The sequence below is a fragment of the Eleutherodactylus coqui genome, chromosome 4 (assembly GCF_035609145.1).
Source record: "Eleutherodactylus coqui strain aEleCoq1 chromosome 4, aEleCoq1.hap1, whole genome shotgun sequence".
Taxonomy (NCBI): domain Eukaryota; kingdom Metazoa; phylum Chordata; class Amphibia; order Anura; family Eleutherodactylidae; genus Eleutherodactylus; species Eleutherodactylus coqui.
In genome coordinates this window covers 278,375,229-278,391,155 of record NC_089840.1, presented here as the reverse complement: position 1 = coordinate 278,391,155, position 15,927 = coordinate 278,375,229, and the positions used below count along the sequence as shown (strand labels likewise).

At 42.1% G+C, this 15,927-nt stretch overlaps 1 protein-coding gene across 1 annotated transcript; it reads left to right on the top strand.

Annotated features, from left to right (window-relative positions):
- Positions 1-4,876: 4,876 nt before the first annotated feature.
- On the top strand, positions 4,877-7,635 carry LOC136626722 (zinc finger protein 84-like). The gene is made up of 4 exons (XM_066601729.1): positions 4,877-4,882; positions 4,925-5,048; positions 6,125-7,103; positions 7,245-7,635. The coding sequence occupies exons 1-4, from the start codon at positions 4,877-4,879 to the stop codon at positions 7,633-7,635; spliced, it is 1,500 nt and encodes a 499-aa protein (XP_066457826.1).
- The last annotated feature ends 8,292 nt before the right edge of the window (positions 7,636-15,927 follow it).

Sequence of the window (15,927 nt, the reverse complement as noted above, 5' to 3'; positions counted from 1 at the left end):
GGTATATACATGACCAGTTTCCACATCATCCATATAGAGGTTCGCGTAGGTGGGGGCCATATTGGACCCCATCGCGGTCCCTCTTTTTTGTCGGTAGATCTTTTCACCAAAAAGAAAATAGTTCTTCATCAAGACCTCCTCCAACAAGGTAAGTACAAAGGAAAGACAACGGTTCGACATATCAGTCATAGTCAGATGTTTTCTTACAGCATCAATCCCCTTATCGTGGCTAATGTTTGTGTAAAGCGACAAACATTAGCCACGTTAAGGGGATTGATGCTGTAAGAAAACGTCTGACCATGACTAATATGTCGAACTGTTGTCTTCCCTTCGTACTTACCTTGTTGCAGGAGGTCTTGATGAAGAACTACCGATGACACCGCCCGCAACAGCTCTGAGCAGCACTGCTGCTGATTGGAAGTGTTAACCCTTTCAATGGCCCTATCAATGTCGACTGTTGCATATTACAGGGTCATTAAAAAAAGATCCGTAATTGTCTACTCTTGTGATCCCAGGTGAGGGGACTGGGGAAGTCGCTGTCTGATCATTAGATTTACAACTTTTATACTTGAATCCCTGTTAGGGCCTATTCAGATGAGCTTATATCGGTCGGGTTTTCACACCCGACTGATATACACCGCCCTTCTATACAAGGGGAGGAAGCGCTCCAGGCCGGGAGCTAGTGCATTGAGTTCCCGCCCCTCGACACTGCTTCCAATGGGAGGGCTGGGACGGGGGCGGAGCTAAGTTCCTCCCCATCCCGCCCCTCTCATTGCAAAAAGCGTAGAGGGGGTGTGGACTCAAAGCCCTAGTTCCCTTGCAGAGAATGGCAGCGTATATTGGTCGGGCGTGAAAACCCGACCGATATACGCTCATCTGAATAGGCCCTTAGTCTGTGATTGCCTATAGTCGGCATGTTAAGGAGAAACATGCTTTGCCCTCAAAAATGGAGGAACTGACCTGACAAACTATTCATCTCCTGTTCTAACCCACACAAGAAGAGAACACAACATCTAGACTTTATTACCTCCTCACCGCTATTCCCTTATTATCTGCAGTAATTGTATTATTACAGGGGGTTTTGTATGATGTTACATTGTCTCGTCTTCTTCCCATTCAGGATCCTCGGCTGATATCTTCTATATCAGATAATTATCCTGATTGACCTGACAAGGATGGAGAGGAACCGGGACAAGATAGCGGAGAGTATATTTAACCTCACCCGAGAGATACTCTTCCAGCTTACAGGAGAGGTGAGAGATTCTGGGGATGACGTCACGTTCCATCACTCTTATCTATGTTACAGGGGTTCTCCGATTTCAGACAAACGGCACAATGTTGGGAAATTCAATAAAATAAGCTTTACGTAACTATGAACGCTTGTGTGTTGGCGGATCGTTGTCTCTTCTGCATAAAATGCCAGTTGGTTGCTGCACATTTCCTCATGTAATCAGGGAGATGTGCAGCCAACCGATGTTAGCTGTATGGGGAAGAACAGCCATTACTAATGATCGTTTGCACTACCTGGGGATCATCCAGCCATCTAAACATTAACAATCACTAACTAACATGATCATTGCCGATCAGCAGTTGTAACACAGCCGGATGATCTGTCTCTGAAAAGGGCCTTAACCACTTAACTTAAAGGGGTTGTCCCGCAAAAGCAAGTGGGGTTATACACTTCTGTATGGCCATATTAATGCACTTTGTAATGTACATCGTGCATTAATTATGAGCCATACAGAAGTTATTCACTTACCTGTTCCGTTACTGGCGTCCTCGTCTCCATGGTGCTGTCTAATTTCAGCGTCTAATCGCCCGATTAGACGCGCTTGCGCAGTCCGGTCTTCTCCCTGGTGAATGGGGCCGCTCGTGCCGGAGAGCTGGTCCTCGTAGCTCCGCCCCTTCACGTGTGCTGATTCCAGCCAATCAGGAGGCTGGAATCGGCAATGGACCACACAGAGCCCACGGTGCACCATGGGAGAAGACCCGCGGTGCATCGTGGGTGAAGATCCCGGCGGCCATCTTAGTAAGGTAAGGAAGAAGTCGCCGCAGCGCGGGGATTCGGGTTAGTACTAAACGTTTTTTTTTTTTTAACACATGCATCGGGTTTGTCTGGCGCCGAACGGGGGGCCTATTGAATTAAAAAAAAACCAGTTTCGGCGCGGTACAACCCCTTTAACCTTATCATAGTGATCATAGCTGTTATGGTTCAGGTTCCCTACAGGGACATAAAGATTGGAAGGAAACAGAAAAAAAATATAAAAATAAACCCCTTTTTTCTCATTTTCCCCTATTTGTATGAAATAACTTAAGAAAAACCTCACATATGTGCTATCCTCCAGTTTGCAATGACCTGTACTATATTTGAGCGCATTACTTATCCTGTGCAGCAAAAGCCGTAAAAAAAAAATGAAGGCAAAATACTTATTTTATTTATTTTATCTCCCAAAAAGCGCAATAAAATCAATCAAAAAAGCCTTATGTACCCTAAATTGGTACACATAAAAACTACAGCTCCTGACACAAAAAAACAAGCCCTCTGAGAGCTCTGTCCACGGAAAAGTTAAAAAGTTATGGGAGTTTGAATGTAGCGATGTAGAAATAATAAAGCTTTTTATTGTGGAAAAACCTTAAAAAAGATAATATTTGTGGTATCGTCGTAATTGTACTGACGATTTACGCTGTGTGATTGACATTGTAAAAAATAAATAAAATATAACGGCAGAATTACTGTGTTTTCTCTCCCTGATCTCAAAAAAATTAATGAAAGTTTTACAATATATATATAAAGACGAAAGCCCTCACTGACTCACTGACTGACTGACTTGCCACTAATTTTCCAACTTCCCAATGTCGTAGAAACATGAAATTTGGCACAAGCATAGATTATGTCCAAAATAGGAAAAGTAAAGGGGTCCCAACTCGATTATTCAATTCTAGCGCAAAAGAACTAGCGTCCAAATATTATATACGGAATCTAATTCTCTCACTTCCCGGTGTCATAGAAACATGTAATTTGGTATGAGCATTGATTATGTCATAAATAGGAAAAGCTAATGGGTCCCAACTCGATTATTCAATTCTAGCGCAAAAGAATTAGCATCAAAATTTTACTCACGTAATCTAATTATCTCACTTCCCGGTGTCATAGAAACTTGAAATTTGATTATGTCTAGAGATGAGCGAGCATACTCGCTAAGGGCAATTGCTCGAGCGAGCATTGCCCTTAGCGAGTACCTGCCCGCTCGAGAGAAAAGGTTCAGGTGCCGGCACGGGGGAGCGGTAAATTGCGGCAGTCAGCAGGGGGGAGCGGGTGGGAGAGAGGGAGAGAGAGATCTTTTCTCTCGAGTGAGCAGGTACTCGCTAAGGGCAATGCTCGCTCGAGCAATTGCCCTTAGCGAGTATGCTCGCTCATCACTAATTATGTCATATATAGGAAAAGATAATGGGTTCTAACTCGATTAATCAATTCTAAGCGCAAAAGAATTAGCGTCCAAATTTAATGTACGGAAACTAATTCTCCAACTTCCCGATGTCGTAGAAACATGAAATTTAGCACAATCATAGATTTTGTCTAAAATAGGAAAAGTGAATGGGTACCAACTCGATTATTGAATTCTAAGCGCAAAAGAATTTGCATTCAAATTTTAAGTACATAATCTAATTGTCTCACTTCCCGATGTCATAGAAACTTGAAATTTGGCACGATCATTGATTATTATGTCATAAATAGGAAAAGCTAAAGGGTCCCAACTCAATTATTCAATTATAAGCGCAAAAGAATTAGCGGTCAAATTTTACATATGGAATCTAATTCTCTCACTTCCTGATGTCGTAGAAACATGAAATTTGGCACAAGCATTGATTATGTCATAAATAGGAAAAGTTAATGGGTCCCAACTCGATTATTCAATTCTAGCTCAAAAGAATTAGCATCCACATTTTACGTACGGAATCTAATTCTCTCACTTCCCGATATGTCATAGAAATTTTAAATTTGGCATGAGCATTGATTATGTCATAAACAGGAAAAGTTAATGGGTCCAACTCGATTAATCAATTCTAAGCGCAAAAGAATTAGCATCCAAATTTTATGTACGGAATCTAATTCTCTCACTTCCCGGTGTCATAGAAACTTGAAATTTGACACAAGAATTGATTTCATAAATAGCAAAAGTTAATGGGTCCAACTCGATTATTCAATTCTAAGCGCAAAAGAATTAGCGTCCACATTTTACATACATAATTTAATTTTCTCACTTCCTGATGTCATAGAAACTTGAAATTTTGCCATAGCATTACCTCATACTGCGATCGGGCAGGCAGTCTATCGAGCTAAATTCTGCTAAGACAGCTGAGGGGACTTTTAGAAGGCCTTCGGCTGCCATGACACCCGCATGGCTCCCTGCGATCTCAGAAATGACAGCGGCATTTAAAGGGGGATCTCCCTTCATACATACCCTGTAGCTGCAGGATGTAAAAACACTATAGGCCGGTCACTATAGGGGATAAGGCTTGCTTTATTCAGTTATCTATATTGTTCTTGTCTTGATACAGACAACAGCTTTAATAACTTTTGACCATAACTGGAGACATGAAGGACTCTGGAAATGTCTGCAGTGATATTTATGGATGTGTCTCCCCATAAACAGGATTACACGGTAGTGAAGAAGACTTCTAGTGATGGCTGTCAGGCCTCGGTGTCTGATGGATGGGGAAGACCCCTGAGCCCAATCACAGGGCCTCCACCTCACCCCCTGATACTGGATGAGATCAATGAGCAGAAGATCCTAGAACTCACCAATAAGATGATTGAGCTGCTGACTGGAGAGGTGATGCTGCTGGGAATGCTGTGACATTATACAGTAACGCTATGGCGGTATAACGTGTCTGGGTGATGACGGTATCGTTGTGTTGTCAGGTTCCTAGAAGGTGTCAGGACATCGCTGTCTATTTCTCCATGGAAGAGTGGGAGTATTTAGAAGGACACAAGGATCTGTACAAGGACGTCATGATGGAGGACCACCAGCCCCCGCCATCACCAGGTAATAGACAGGACTTAATACTTTGATCCACAGCTTTTTAAATAGGGTAATCTGTTCTGATCCTGTGATTGTGGCCTAGTTAGAGGGCAGTGTTTCTTTGTGAATGTAAAACAAAAATAAACCCAAACAGGGAAACAGCAAAAAGACAGTGTGTGTCAGCAGCCTCATGGTTGCTTAAAGTCTCAAGTCTGTCCTATACAAATCACTAGCATGAGTGACACAGCTGCCAGTGGTTTTCTGCAAACTACTTTAGCTGAAAATCAAGGGATAGGGGATGTGCTGTTGGAGGTGATAGAGGACGGACCAAGTTGTCCCTTTAAGTGGCTCCCACTGAAGCAATGGTTCCATGTTTTGCAGCAGGTGAGGAAAGCCCACTGTCATTCCTCAGAAGTGGTTCTGCTTGTACGTTATATCTGCAGCATGCTGAACAGGAAGAGTGGATGACACAGAATGCCTCAACTACCACCACCTCCTTGTCCTCCCAGTAGCAGGCACACAGCAGTCAGTCTGCACCACTTGGCTATGAGCATCCCTGCTCTTCCTTAGCCGTGCCATATACCTCTTCCCACCCCCGCACACTCCAAAGCAGTCCACATGGATCAGTCTGAAGAGCTGTTTGATCATTGAGTGTCTTGGATATCAATGAGGGCAGTACAAACAGCCAGAGGTAGAAGACCAAAAATTGAATACACTGATGCCCATCAATTTTGTTTTCTTCGGAAGTTGTGGATGGGTCAATGTGCGTGGTCAAACGTGCATGGGCAATGCGGTCCCGGGGGAAGGCATAGGTAGAAGTGCCAGTTCCCAGTGCTCATTGTAGTATAGAAATCTGTTTTCACTGCTTACCTTGATCTTTTGATTTAATGGCAATTAGATCTTCTTACAGTCTCCAATGTTCATTGTTGCCCTCTTTTAGGGATATTCTTATTTTTGGAAAAAGTTTAATAAAAGGACTTTATTAAAAAGTTATACTTTTGCTACATGACTTGCAATTTGTATGGACATTTTATATAACATAATAAGATATCAGTATAATTCTAATATAATTTAAAAAAAAACAGTTTTAATCTTGGCAGATGATGCCACCAGGAACTCCGAGGACCAACCGATATCAACAGATTGTAAAGCAGAAGATGCATATGAAGAGCCTGCCTTTATCCCAGATACACCCTCAGCCATTCACAACAAAGATCTATTCTCTGATTCATTATCATCATTTACTGATTTATCACAGCTGGTTAAGAAAAATACAATTTACAGAAGGGATGTTGAACATCAAAGAGTCCACACAGGGGAGAAGTCATATTCATGTTCAAAATGTGGGAAATGTTTTCCATTTCAATCACAGCTGGTTAGACATGAGAGGGTTCACACTGGGGAGAAGCCATTTTCTTGTCCAGAATGTGAGAAATGTTTTAACCAGAAACCACATCTTGTTCTACATCAGAGTGTTCACAAAAGAGAGAAACCATATTCATGCTCAGAGTGTGGGAAATGTTTTAAGCGGAAACAACATCTTGTTAGACATCAGAGAATTCACACAAAAGTGAAGCCATATTTATCTTCTGAAAACGGGAAAGATTTTATCTCTAAATTATGTCTTGAACGTGAAAGAAATCACACAGCGGAGAAACCACATTCATGCTCAGAATGTGGGAAATATTTTATCCGGAAAGCACATCTTGTTAGACATCAGACAATTCACACAGGAGTGAAGCCATATTTATGTTCAGAATGTGGGAAATGTTTTAACCGGAAACAACATCTTGTTCTACATCAGAGCATTCACAAAAGAGAGAAAACCTATCCATGTTCAGAGTGTGGGAAGTGTTTTGCCCGGAAACAATATCTTGTTGCACATTTAAGAATTCACACAGGCGAGAAGCCATTTTCATGTTCAGAATGTGGGAAAGCTTTTAGTGGTGGTAAATCAGATCTTATTAGACATCAGAGAACTCACACAGGGGAGAAGCCATTTTCATGTTCAAAATGTGGGAAATCTTTTAAGCGGAAATTAAATCTTAGTAGACATGAGAAAATTCACACAGATGAGAAGCCATTTTCATGTTCATAATGTGGAAAAGCTTTTAGTGGTAAATCAGATCTCATTAGTCATCAAAGAATTCACATAGGTGAGAAGCCATTTTCATGTTCTGAATGTGGGAAATGTTTTAACTGCAAAACACATCTTGTTAGACATCAGACAATTCACACAGGAGTGAAGCCTTATTTATGTTCAGAATGTGGGAAATGTTTTAACCAGAAACAACATCTTGTTCTACATCAGAACATTCACAAAAGAGAGAAACCATATTCATGTTCAGAGTGTGGGAAATGTTTTGACCTGAAACAATATCTTGTTACACATATGAGAATTCACACAGGTGAGAAGCCATTTTCATGTTCAGAATGTAGGAAAGCTTTTAGTGGTAAATCAGATCTCATTAGACATCAGAGAATTCACACAGGTGAGAAGCCATTTTCATGTTATGAATGCGGAAAATGTTTTAACCGAAAATCAAGTCTTGTGTTACATCAAAGAATTCACACAGAGAAGAAGCCATTTTCATGTTCTGAATGTGGTTAATGTTTTAACCGGAAACCATGTCTCGTAGCTCATATAAGAATTCACACAGGGGAGAAGCCTATGGAAAGTGCAGCCGCGGCATCCAGATGGGCTCACCACAGAGACCTGACAGCTCTCCTCCCTCCTCCCCTGCAGTGGAATATTGCTGGCAATATTCTGCAATGGCTGTGGATAGGGGGCCTTAGTAGACATGAGGAAATTTACAGAGGTGAGGAGCCAATTTCATGTTTAGAATGTGTAAAATCAGATAATTCACACATGTGAAGAGCCATTTTCATCCTCAGAAAGTGGAAAATTGTTCATTGATAAATCAGGTCTTGTTAATCATTAGAGAATTCACACAAGAAAGAAACTATTTTCATGTTCTCGAGACAGGAAAGCTTTTATTAGGAAATCAAATCTTGTTAAACATGAGGAAATTCACACAGGGGAGAATACTCATTAATTTTTATTGATAAATAGCACAAGACAAATTCAACATTTAACCTCTTATTGACTAGCCATCTTTTAGTTTCTAACTTTTTTGGCTCTACGTTTACTAGGAGCCATAACTTTTTGTTTTTCAATATAGCTGTACGATATGGTCTTGTGCTTTGCTGTATGAGTTGCAGTCTCTAATTTCCGGTTATGAGCTACTGCTGGCCTTTCCTCAAGATAGGCCATAAATAGCAGATCCACTGGATTCACTGATCAGGACCCTGATGATCACCTGTTTGCCTGGCTGCTGCACTCAGGTATAAAGCTGATTTCTGCAGGACACAGACAGCTCCATTCCTGTTGTAGTGGCTTGGTTTGGTACCAGACGCCATGCTTTTAAAAAATAAATGTCTACTTGACCTACAATATCAAGTTACCACAATGTGAAAATGGACTGCGCACACCAGAATTATTTTGTGTTGCATTTGAAATCAATAGCTTATAACTGGATAGCCCCTCTTAATTTGACGTATAACGAGTTGAAAAGGTCAAAAGCATTTTAAGTGGGAAAAAATATAAAAAATAAAATATTCTGCCATTATGTTTTAGGTTGTGTTTATGGCGTTCATGTTGCTGTAATAATATGTTCACGTTTATTTTGCAATGGGATAAAAGAATGTAAACTTCATGGTCTTCAATATGCTTGTTCACCCTACAACACTACACCTTCCTGGACAGATATGAAAATAACAATAAGTAATTGTAGAACATTGGCCAAGTATATCGGCATACATATAAGCACTCAATACAGTTTAACTGTAATATAAGAAATGATAGAAATGAAAAAGTGCTCTGGTAGCCCCAGTGTGAAGATTTTCACCTAGGGTAGTATTCCAGGATGAAAGTTTCTACTTGGGTCATTGTGAATGCAGTAAAGAAAATTAAAAAAAAATCTGTGGGTATGTGACGCAACCCCCGATAGTAACATAATTACATGAGATTAGCACTGAGGAAGAGGTTCATTAACCTCAAAACACTTATTCATGCTGGTTTGGTACTGTGTTAGCCAGCAGAACAAAAGTTCTCAGCAAGAGAAACCAAGTAATCTTGTAGATATGATATCTTTTAATGGCGAACAAAAAAACATGCTGTTATAGCTAGCAACCAATTTGGCATGGTAGTCTTGCGTGCCGAGGCAGGTATATAAAATAAGATTTTTTTTTTACCGTTGTGAGAGTTGGACACACACCGATATTGGTTACATAACCAAAGAGAGCCCAGGATGGAGCTAATACTATGTCATTAGCAAGGATGTGTTCTGTCTCTTCTCCTCCACATCTGGACAGGTTGGGTCTGGAATATTCCCCATACAGAAGTTTCTTTTGAAGGACCGATATCTTTTATAGATGATTTTTAAGGTAATCGCCCAATATGATGCGTAAGGGATAAACTTCAGTATCATGGGAAGCTTTTTAAGAGTGAAGGCTTGTATCAGAAAAGGATTATGTAAGTGCCAACTCATCAGCCATCGGGGCGTCCGGTCATACTGCATTTACAGGCATCAAAACGCATAATAGTTGTTAGACTAATTGTTGGCAGCTGTGAGGTTTGTTGAGAAACCTATTGTTCGCTCTTCCTCAGTGAACATGTGCATCACATGTATAGCATAACTCTGTATTGACGTGTTAATGGAACTGGTATGGACATACAGAGTCAAATAAAGTACATGAGATACCCATCACCGTTCTCAATCCCTCCAGCCTCGATCTGTGCGAAAATAGGATGACTTGCCTAAAAAATGGGAAGGCCTGGAAATGAAAACTAAAAAATTGGGGGGAAAGTTTTTTTCCGAAAAAATTGAAAAAAAATGTGAAGAATATGTTCTTTTCCAGTGATAAAAAATATTTCTATGACATGGTATTCAAACTATATAACATGAAGACCTTAATGAAAGATTTCAGAGACTTTTGTAGTCTTAAATTATTGCAAGTTCTCTCAGCTGAAGACAAGCAACTCCTGGAAGAGAATTCAAGTAACACTGCATTTCTTAATGCAGTTCTCAAACAGGAGAAATATGCATTTGTGCCCCTGGGGGGCACTGCAGGGAAAAACCTCCAGTTTAGTTTACTTTTTTAACTTCATTTTATTGAGCACAATGAATTTGGTACACAAGTACATTCCATATAACATCGTTGGTAGAGATGAGCGAGTATACTCACTAAGGCACATTACTCGAGCGAGTAGTGCCTTAGCCGAGTATCTCCCCGCTCGTCTCTAAAGATTCGGGGGCCGGCGTGGGTGACAGGTGAGTCGTCCTGTTGCTTTTATTGGTAACATTTTGGAGTACATACAACTTTTTTTTTTTTTATTTCAAAGTATTTTATTGAGTTTTATTTTAACAATAATATTTAATCTGACATGTCCCCTCGCAGGGGGTCTTACATATCATGTAGGAAATATGCTTGTCTTTAAGATTATTTTAAGCTTAAGTTTTCTACTCTAATGCAAGTTTAGAGGCATTTGTAAATAATAAAACATTTAACATAAGTAATAAACATTTGTGACTCCACATTGGTTGACCTTGTTAGTAGGCTTGAGTTGCTTGTGTGTTATTGTCCCCCCCTCCTTTCCTCCCCCCCTCCCCCCATCTTCCCTCTTGTCTAATGTATCATGTGTTGTAGTGTGTCTTAAACCTTTCGTTTAAGTGTTTTTCCCTGTTCTTGGATTCTGATCGTTCTCTCTTTATAGTTTTTTTTTTTTTTGTAATTCCCCCCCCCCCCTTCCCCGTCAGATCCCTTGCTCTCTGTTTTCTTTATTCGCCACCTCTGCCTTTATACCGTGGGGTGGGGTATTCCCAGCGTATATTCCTCTTACGCGCTAAGAGGTCTAGCCAAGCCTGGTATTTCCAGGTGTTCCGCCCATGGTCTCCAAGTTTTTAAGAATAGTTCCATGCGACCTTCTCTCATAGCTGTTAATTTCTCATAGAGCATCATTCGTGATACCCTAGCGGTTATTGGTTCTAGAGAGAGATTAGGTTTCAGCCATTGAGATGCAATGTATATTCTCGTAGCCATACATATCTGCTGGGAGAGTTTATGTTGTTGGTTGTTGTAGCCTAGTGGCTTGTCGGCTAGTAGGCAAACGGAAGCCACTGGGTGGAACTCCTTATCCAGAACCCTAGAAATAAGTCTGGAGGCGTCTTTCCATAGCCTGGCTACCCGTGCGCAGGTCCACCAAATGTGGGTCATTGTGCTCAGGCTGTTGCAGCCCCTGAAACAGTTCGGGGAGGTCGAAAGGGGAGTATTTGTGTTTTATTGCAGGTACTATATAAGATCTGTGTAAGATTTTAATTGAAGATTCTGCAAGGGTTACTTGGTGGCTTCCTTTTGTGATAGTGGTGCAACAGTGCTGCCAGTGTGGTAGAGACAGGGAGATGCCAAGATCTGACTCCCAGCGTAGCATATATGGTAGTTTGGCTTCCCTGACTGGCTTGTTCATATTAGATTAGAGTAACGATATGAGGCCTGGTTGTAGTGGGGCCCATAGACATGTTCTTTCGAATGGCGTGGGGACCATTGGGGGATCTGTGGGGCTGATCAAGGAGTGTAGGAAACTGTAGATTTGTTTCAATTCGAGCCAGAGGTGACCTGGGATTGTGTATTTTTCAATCAGTTGCCGAGGAGGAATAATTTTACCCCATGACATGAACTGGTGAACTGATGTGAGATGGTGAGTTCTCCACCAATGATAGTTTTCTTCTCGTAAGCTTAAAGGAAAGGCTTGATTGGGGATAACTGGAAGTAGCGGGGAAGTATTCGAGATCAGAGCGTATTTAAATCTATTTCTCCTCCATATTAGAAACTGGTAGTAGGTTAATGGGGCCAGCTGACGGATATTTGTGGCTTTCCAGTTTCTGTCCCAGAAGATGGTCTTTAGCGTTACTGGAGCCAGAAGGACGGTTTCTATATCTACCCATAGGGGTCTTTTGTTTCCTGCTGACATGGAGGGAATTTGCGATAGTTGGGCAGCTGTGTAGTATTTTTTTAGATTGGGTACCGATAGTCCTCCAAGTCTCTTATGGAGATGCATTATTTTTTGTTTAATTCTGGGTTTTTTGTTTTTCCAGATAAAGTGGGTGATGGAGTTTTGCATCTCTTGTAGGTCTCTTGCGGGGATTTCTATTGGGAGGCATCTGAATGGGTAGAGTAGGCAGGGTAGGATGTTCATTTTTATTGAGTTGATGCGCCCTATCCATGAGATGGCGTGTTGTGTCCAGTTTTTCAGGTCGGCTTTTAAAGTAGCAAATAAGGGCGGGTAGTTCCATTTGTATAGATTGTCTAGGTTGTGGGTCAGTTTGATGCCCAGGTATGTGATGTAGTGTGGGCAGGCTTTGAATCCGAAATTTAATTCTATCAATTTCTGGGTGTGCGCAGGTATGTTGTGAAAAAGAGCTTCTGTTTTTTTCCATATTGACTACCAGTCCTGATATCTCTGCAAAGGAGTCCATGGTTTTTATTAGATTAGGTAGGGAGGTGAGTGGTCTCGTTAGGGTGAGGAGAATATCGTCCGCAAATAGGCTGACCTTGCATTCTTTATTTTTTAAAGGTAGGCCGGCTATGTTCGGGTTATTTCTGATGAGCTGCGCAAGGGGCTCCATTGCCAGGGCGAATAGAGCTGGGGACAGGGGGCAGCCTTGCCGAGTTCCCCTCTGTACTGATATTTTGTTTTCTATGGATGTTGGTAGTTTTAATTCTGCTGAGGGGGTTGAGTATAGTGTGCGCAAGGCTGTAATAAAGTTGCCTTGGATGCCTACCTTTTCCAGTACTTTAAATAGGTAGTCCCACGAGAGGCTGTCAAAGGCCTTCTCGATATCTAGGGCCAGGGTTAGCAGTGGGGTTTGTGGGAATTAGCTGTGTGTATGAGATTTAGGACTTTTCTGATATTGTCTGGGGCTTGTCGGGAGGGGATGAAACCTACTTGGTCTTTATGTGTCAGGGACGGGAGGTAATTGTTTAGTCTTTTTGCTAGGATGCTGGTCAGGATCTTATAGTCTATATTTAGAAGGGAAATTGGTCTATAATTTTTAGGTGATGTGTGGTCTTAATTTGGCTTGGGGATGATTGTTATGTGTGCTTTTAGGAATTCATCGGGGGTCGGTTTGCCTAATAGAATGTCGTTGTAAAAGCGTGTTAGGAGCGGTGTAAGGGATGTGCTGAATTTTTTATAATACAGTGCCGTTAGTCCGTCCGGGCCTGGTGCTTTTTCTGGTTTTAGGAGTTTGATCATTTCTTCTACTTCCTCTATTGTAATATATTGGCCTAGGTTCTCGTTTTGGTATTCTGAGAGTCTTGGGAGTTGTATATCTCTCAGAAAATCCTGGGGGGCTGAAGGGGTTTTTTGAGGCTTGTATTTATATAACTCATTATAGAATTCTAGGAACGTATGTGCTATTTTATCTGGGTTTGATGTGCATGTCCCCTTATTTGTTCTGATGGAGTGAACAGAGTTAATCCTTTCTTTTGCTCTTAGACGCGCCGCTAGTAGTTTATCGGGTTTGTTAGCTAGTTTAAAATAAGTTGCTTGTGTCCATTGCAGAGCTTTTTCCGCCTGGGATGTATAGAGAAAGTCAATTTGGAGTTTAGTGTCCCGTATATTTTTGGTAAGGGCTAGACTCGGGCGTTGCTGGTTGGCCGCCTCTAATAATGTTAAGCGTCTTTCCAGGGCTTGCAAGGCTTGCGATTTTTCTCTTTTTTTAATAGAGGCGATTTTAGAGATCTGTCCTCTCATGAAGGCTTTGTGTGCCAGCCATATCCAAACCGGTTGAGATGCCTCAGTATCGTTAAAAAATCATGAATTCATTTAATTTCTCTGAGATTTGAGCATGGGTTATAGGGTCTTTTAATAGGGATTCATTAAGTCTCCATCTGTTGGTGTGTGGTCGGGGGGGTAAGTTTACAAAGTGTGTAAGGACGATGTCATGATCTGACCATGCGCAGGGGATATGTCTTGCTTGTGCGAGGGAGGGTAGGAGGTGAGTTGACACTAATGTCCAATCTATACGTGAATATGATTTATGTGGTGCTGAGAAAAATGTGTAGCCTCTGTTCGTGCCATGAGCCTCTCTCCAGCTATCCGCCAGCGCTAGTTCTTTTAGTGTTGCATTTATTGCAGCCCTTTGGGAGGGGCTAATTTTATCTTGGCTATGTGAGGAGCGGTCCAAGGTGGGAGAGATGACCATGTTAAAGTCCCCCATCCAGTAGACAGAGGCTTGGGGTAGTGATTTAATTTTTCTGGAAATATACAAAAATAGTTTGTAGGGGTTATCAACCGGGGCATATGAGTTCACTATAATTACCTTTTGTTTGTGCAATATACCTTGTATTATAACGAATCTACCCAAAGAGTCCAGTTCTGCTTTGTCGACTATTAGGGGGAATGAATTGTGTAGGAGGATTGATAGGCCCTGATGTTTTTTTGCTGCTACCGAGGAATAGAAGCGGGAGTATTGGGGGTGGAGATATCTGGGGGCAGAGGAGGATGAGAAGTGAGTTTCTTGGAGGCAAATAATGTCTGGTCTATTCTTAATATATTGCATAAATGCTTATTTCCTCTTAAGTGGGGAGTTGAATCCCTTGGCATTGTGAGATATTATGGTGACCATTGTAATGTGGAGGGGAGGGGCCGAGCACACTTATGGTTTTGTTGTGACGTTTGGGGGCTAGTGTGGTAGTGAATGGTGTGTCTACTCAGTGTGGAGCCACTTTTCTGCATAATAAGTAACATAAAACATGGTGTAACAAGGGTCGGAATATTGACCCGTATTGGGTTCCAAAACCCAAAAATTCCCAAACTGGGCGTCCCTCCTAACATTTGGAGGGAAGCATCCATAGTTTGGAAGGGAGAGGGCATCAAGTAACTCCGCCCCGTCCCAGTGCTAAATCTCAATTTAGTGTTAACAGAAGTGAATACAACTATGGGTTTAGTCTATTGAACTTAGACAAACTGAACATTCCACAGACTCTGTATTTTATCCTGTTCAGTGCCTGCCCGAGTGATACACATGCGGCCCCCCCGCATCTTGTTGCTAAGTGCGGTCTTTTTATATCTATGAGGATCTTATATGTATGGTTGGGGCGCCGCCGGGCCCTCCCCCGGGCCTACACCGACAGGTCGGCAAATTTTTGCTAGATATCATGACCTGTAGGTCAAAGATCCGTAAACGACATCACTCAGATGAAAATGTCCATAAACATATGTATGGGGGACCATCTGTACGATTTGGTGTCCTGCTAAATGTGGCGCTTTGTTTCTAGTGGGCTAAGCAGGAAGTTGGTGGGCCGTGAGGTGTCCCCGGCCCCTCAACAGGGGGCCTGGGAGGACTCAAGCCCATTCAAGTCATTTGACACAAAATATAGGTGATACATATCTGTCTCAGGCTGTCCGGTCTCGATTTTCGGCTGGTGACGCCCTTCGTTGTGGGTTCCCTGCCGTGGTCCAGGAGCGAGTTGGTCTTTGTGGTCTGGGAGGTCTGGTCAGTTCGCTCTCGAAGGCGATGTGTTCTTCCTCCAGGACGCACTTTCCTTCTTCCAAGGATCTGATTGAGTGGGACCTTTGATTGATGCGGACCAATAAAGCAAAGGGAAAGTTCCACCGGTATCTAATATTCGCCTGTTGTAGGGCTGAAGTGATTGGTTTCAAGGCTCGCCGTTTAGCTAATGTGGATGGGGCGAGGTCAGCAAAGATTTGGACTGATGTGGGGACTCCGGGAAAGGAGTCCAAGTTGCGTGCCGCTGCCAGCAGTTGGTCTCGCATCTCAGGGTAGTGTAGTTTGAGTACTGTGTCTCTTGGGAGGTCCGAGTTAATTGGTTTGGAGAG

Coding starts and splice junctions, on each gene's coding strand:
- LOC136626722 (XM_066601729.1), top strand. Junction 5,049..6,124: donor CCAGCCCCCGCCATCACCAG/GTAATAGACAGG, acceptor TAATCTTGGCAG/ATGATGCCACCAGGAACTCC. Junction 7,104..7,244: donor AAAATTCACACAGATGAGAA/GCCATTTTCATG, acceptor ACATCTTGTTAG/ACATCAGACAATTCACACAG.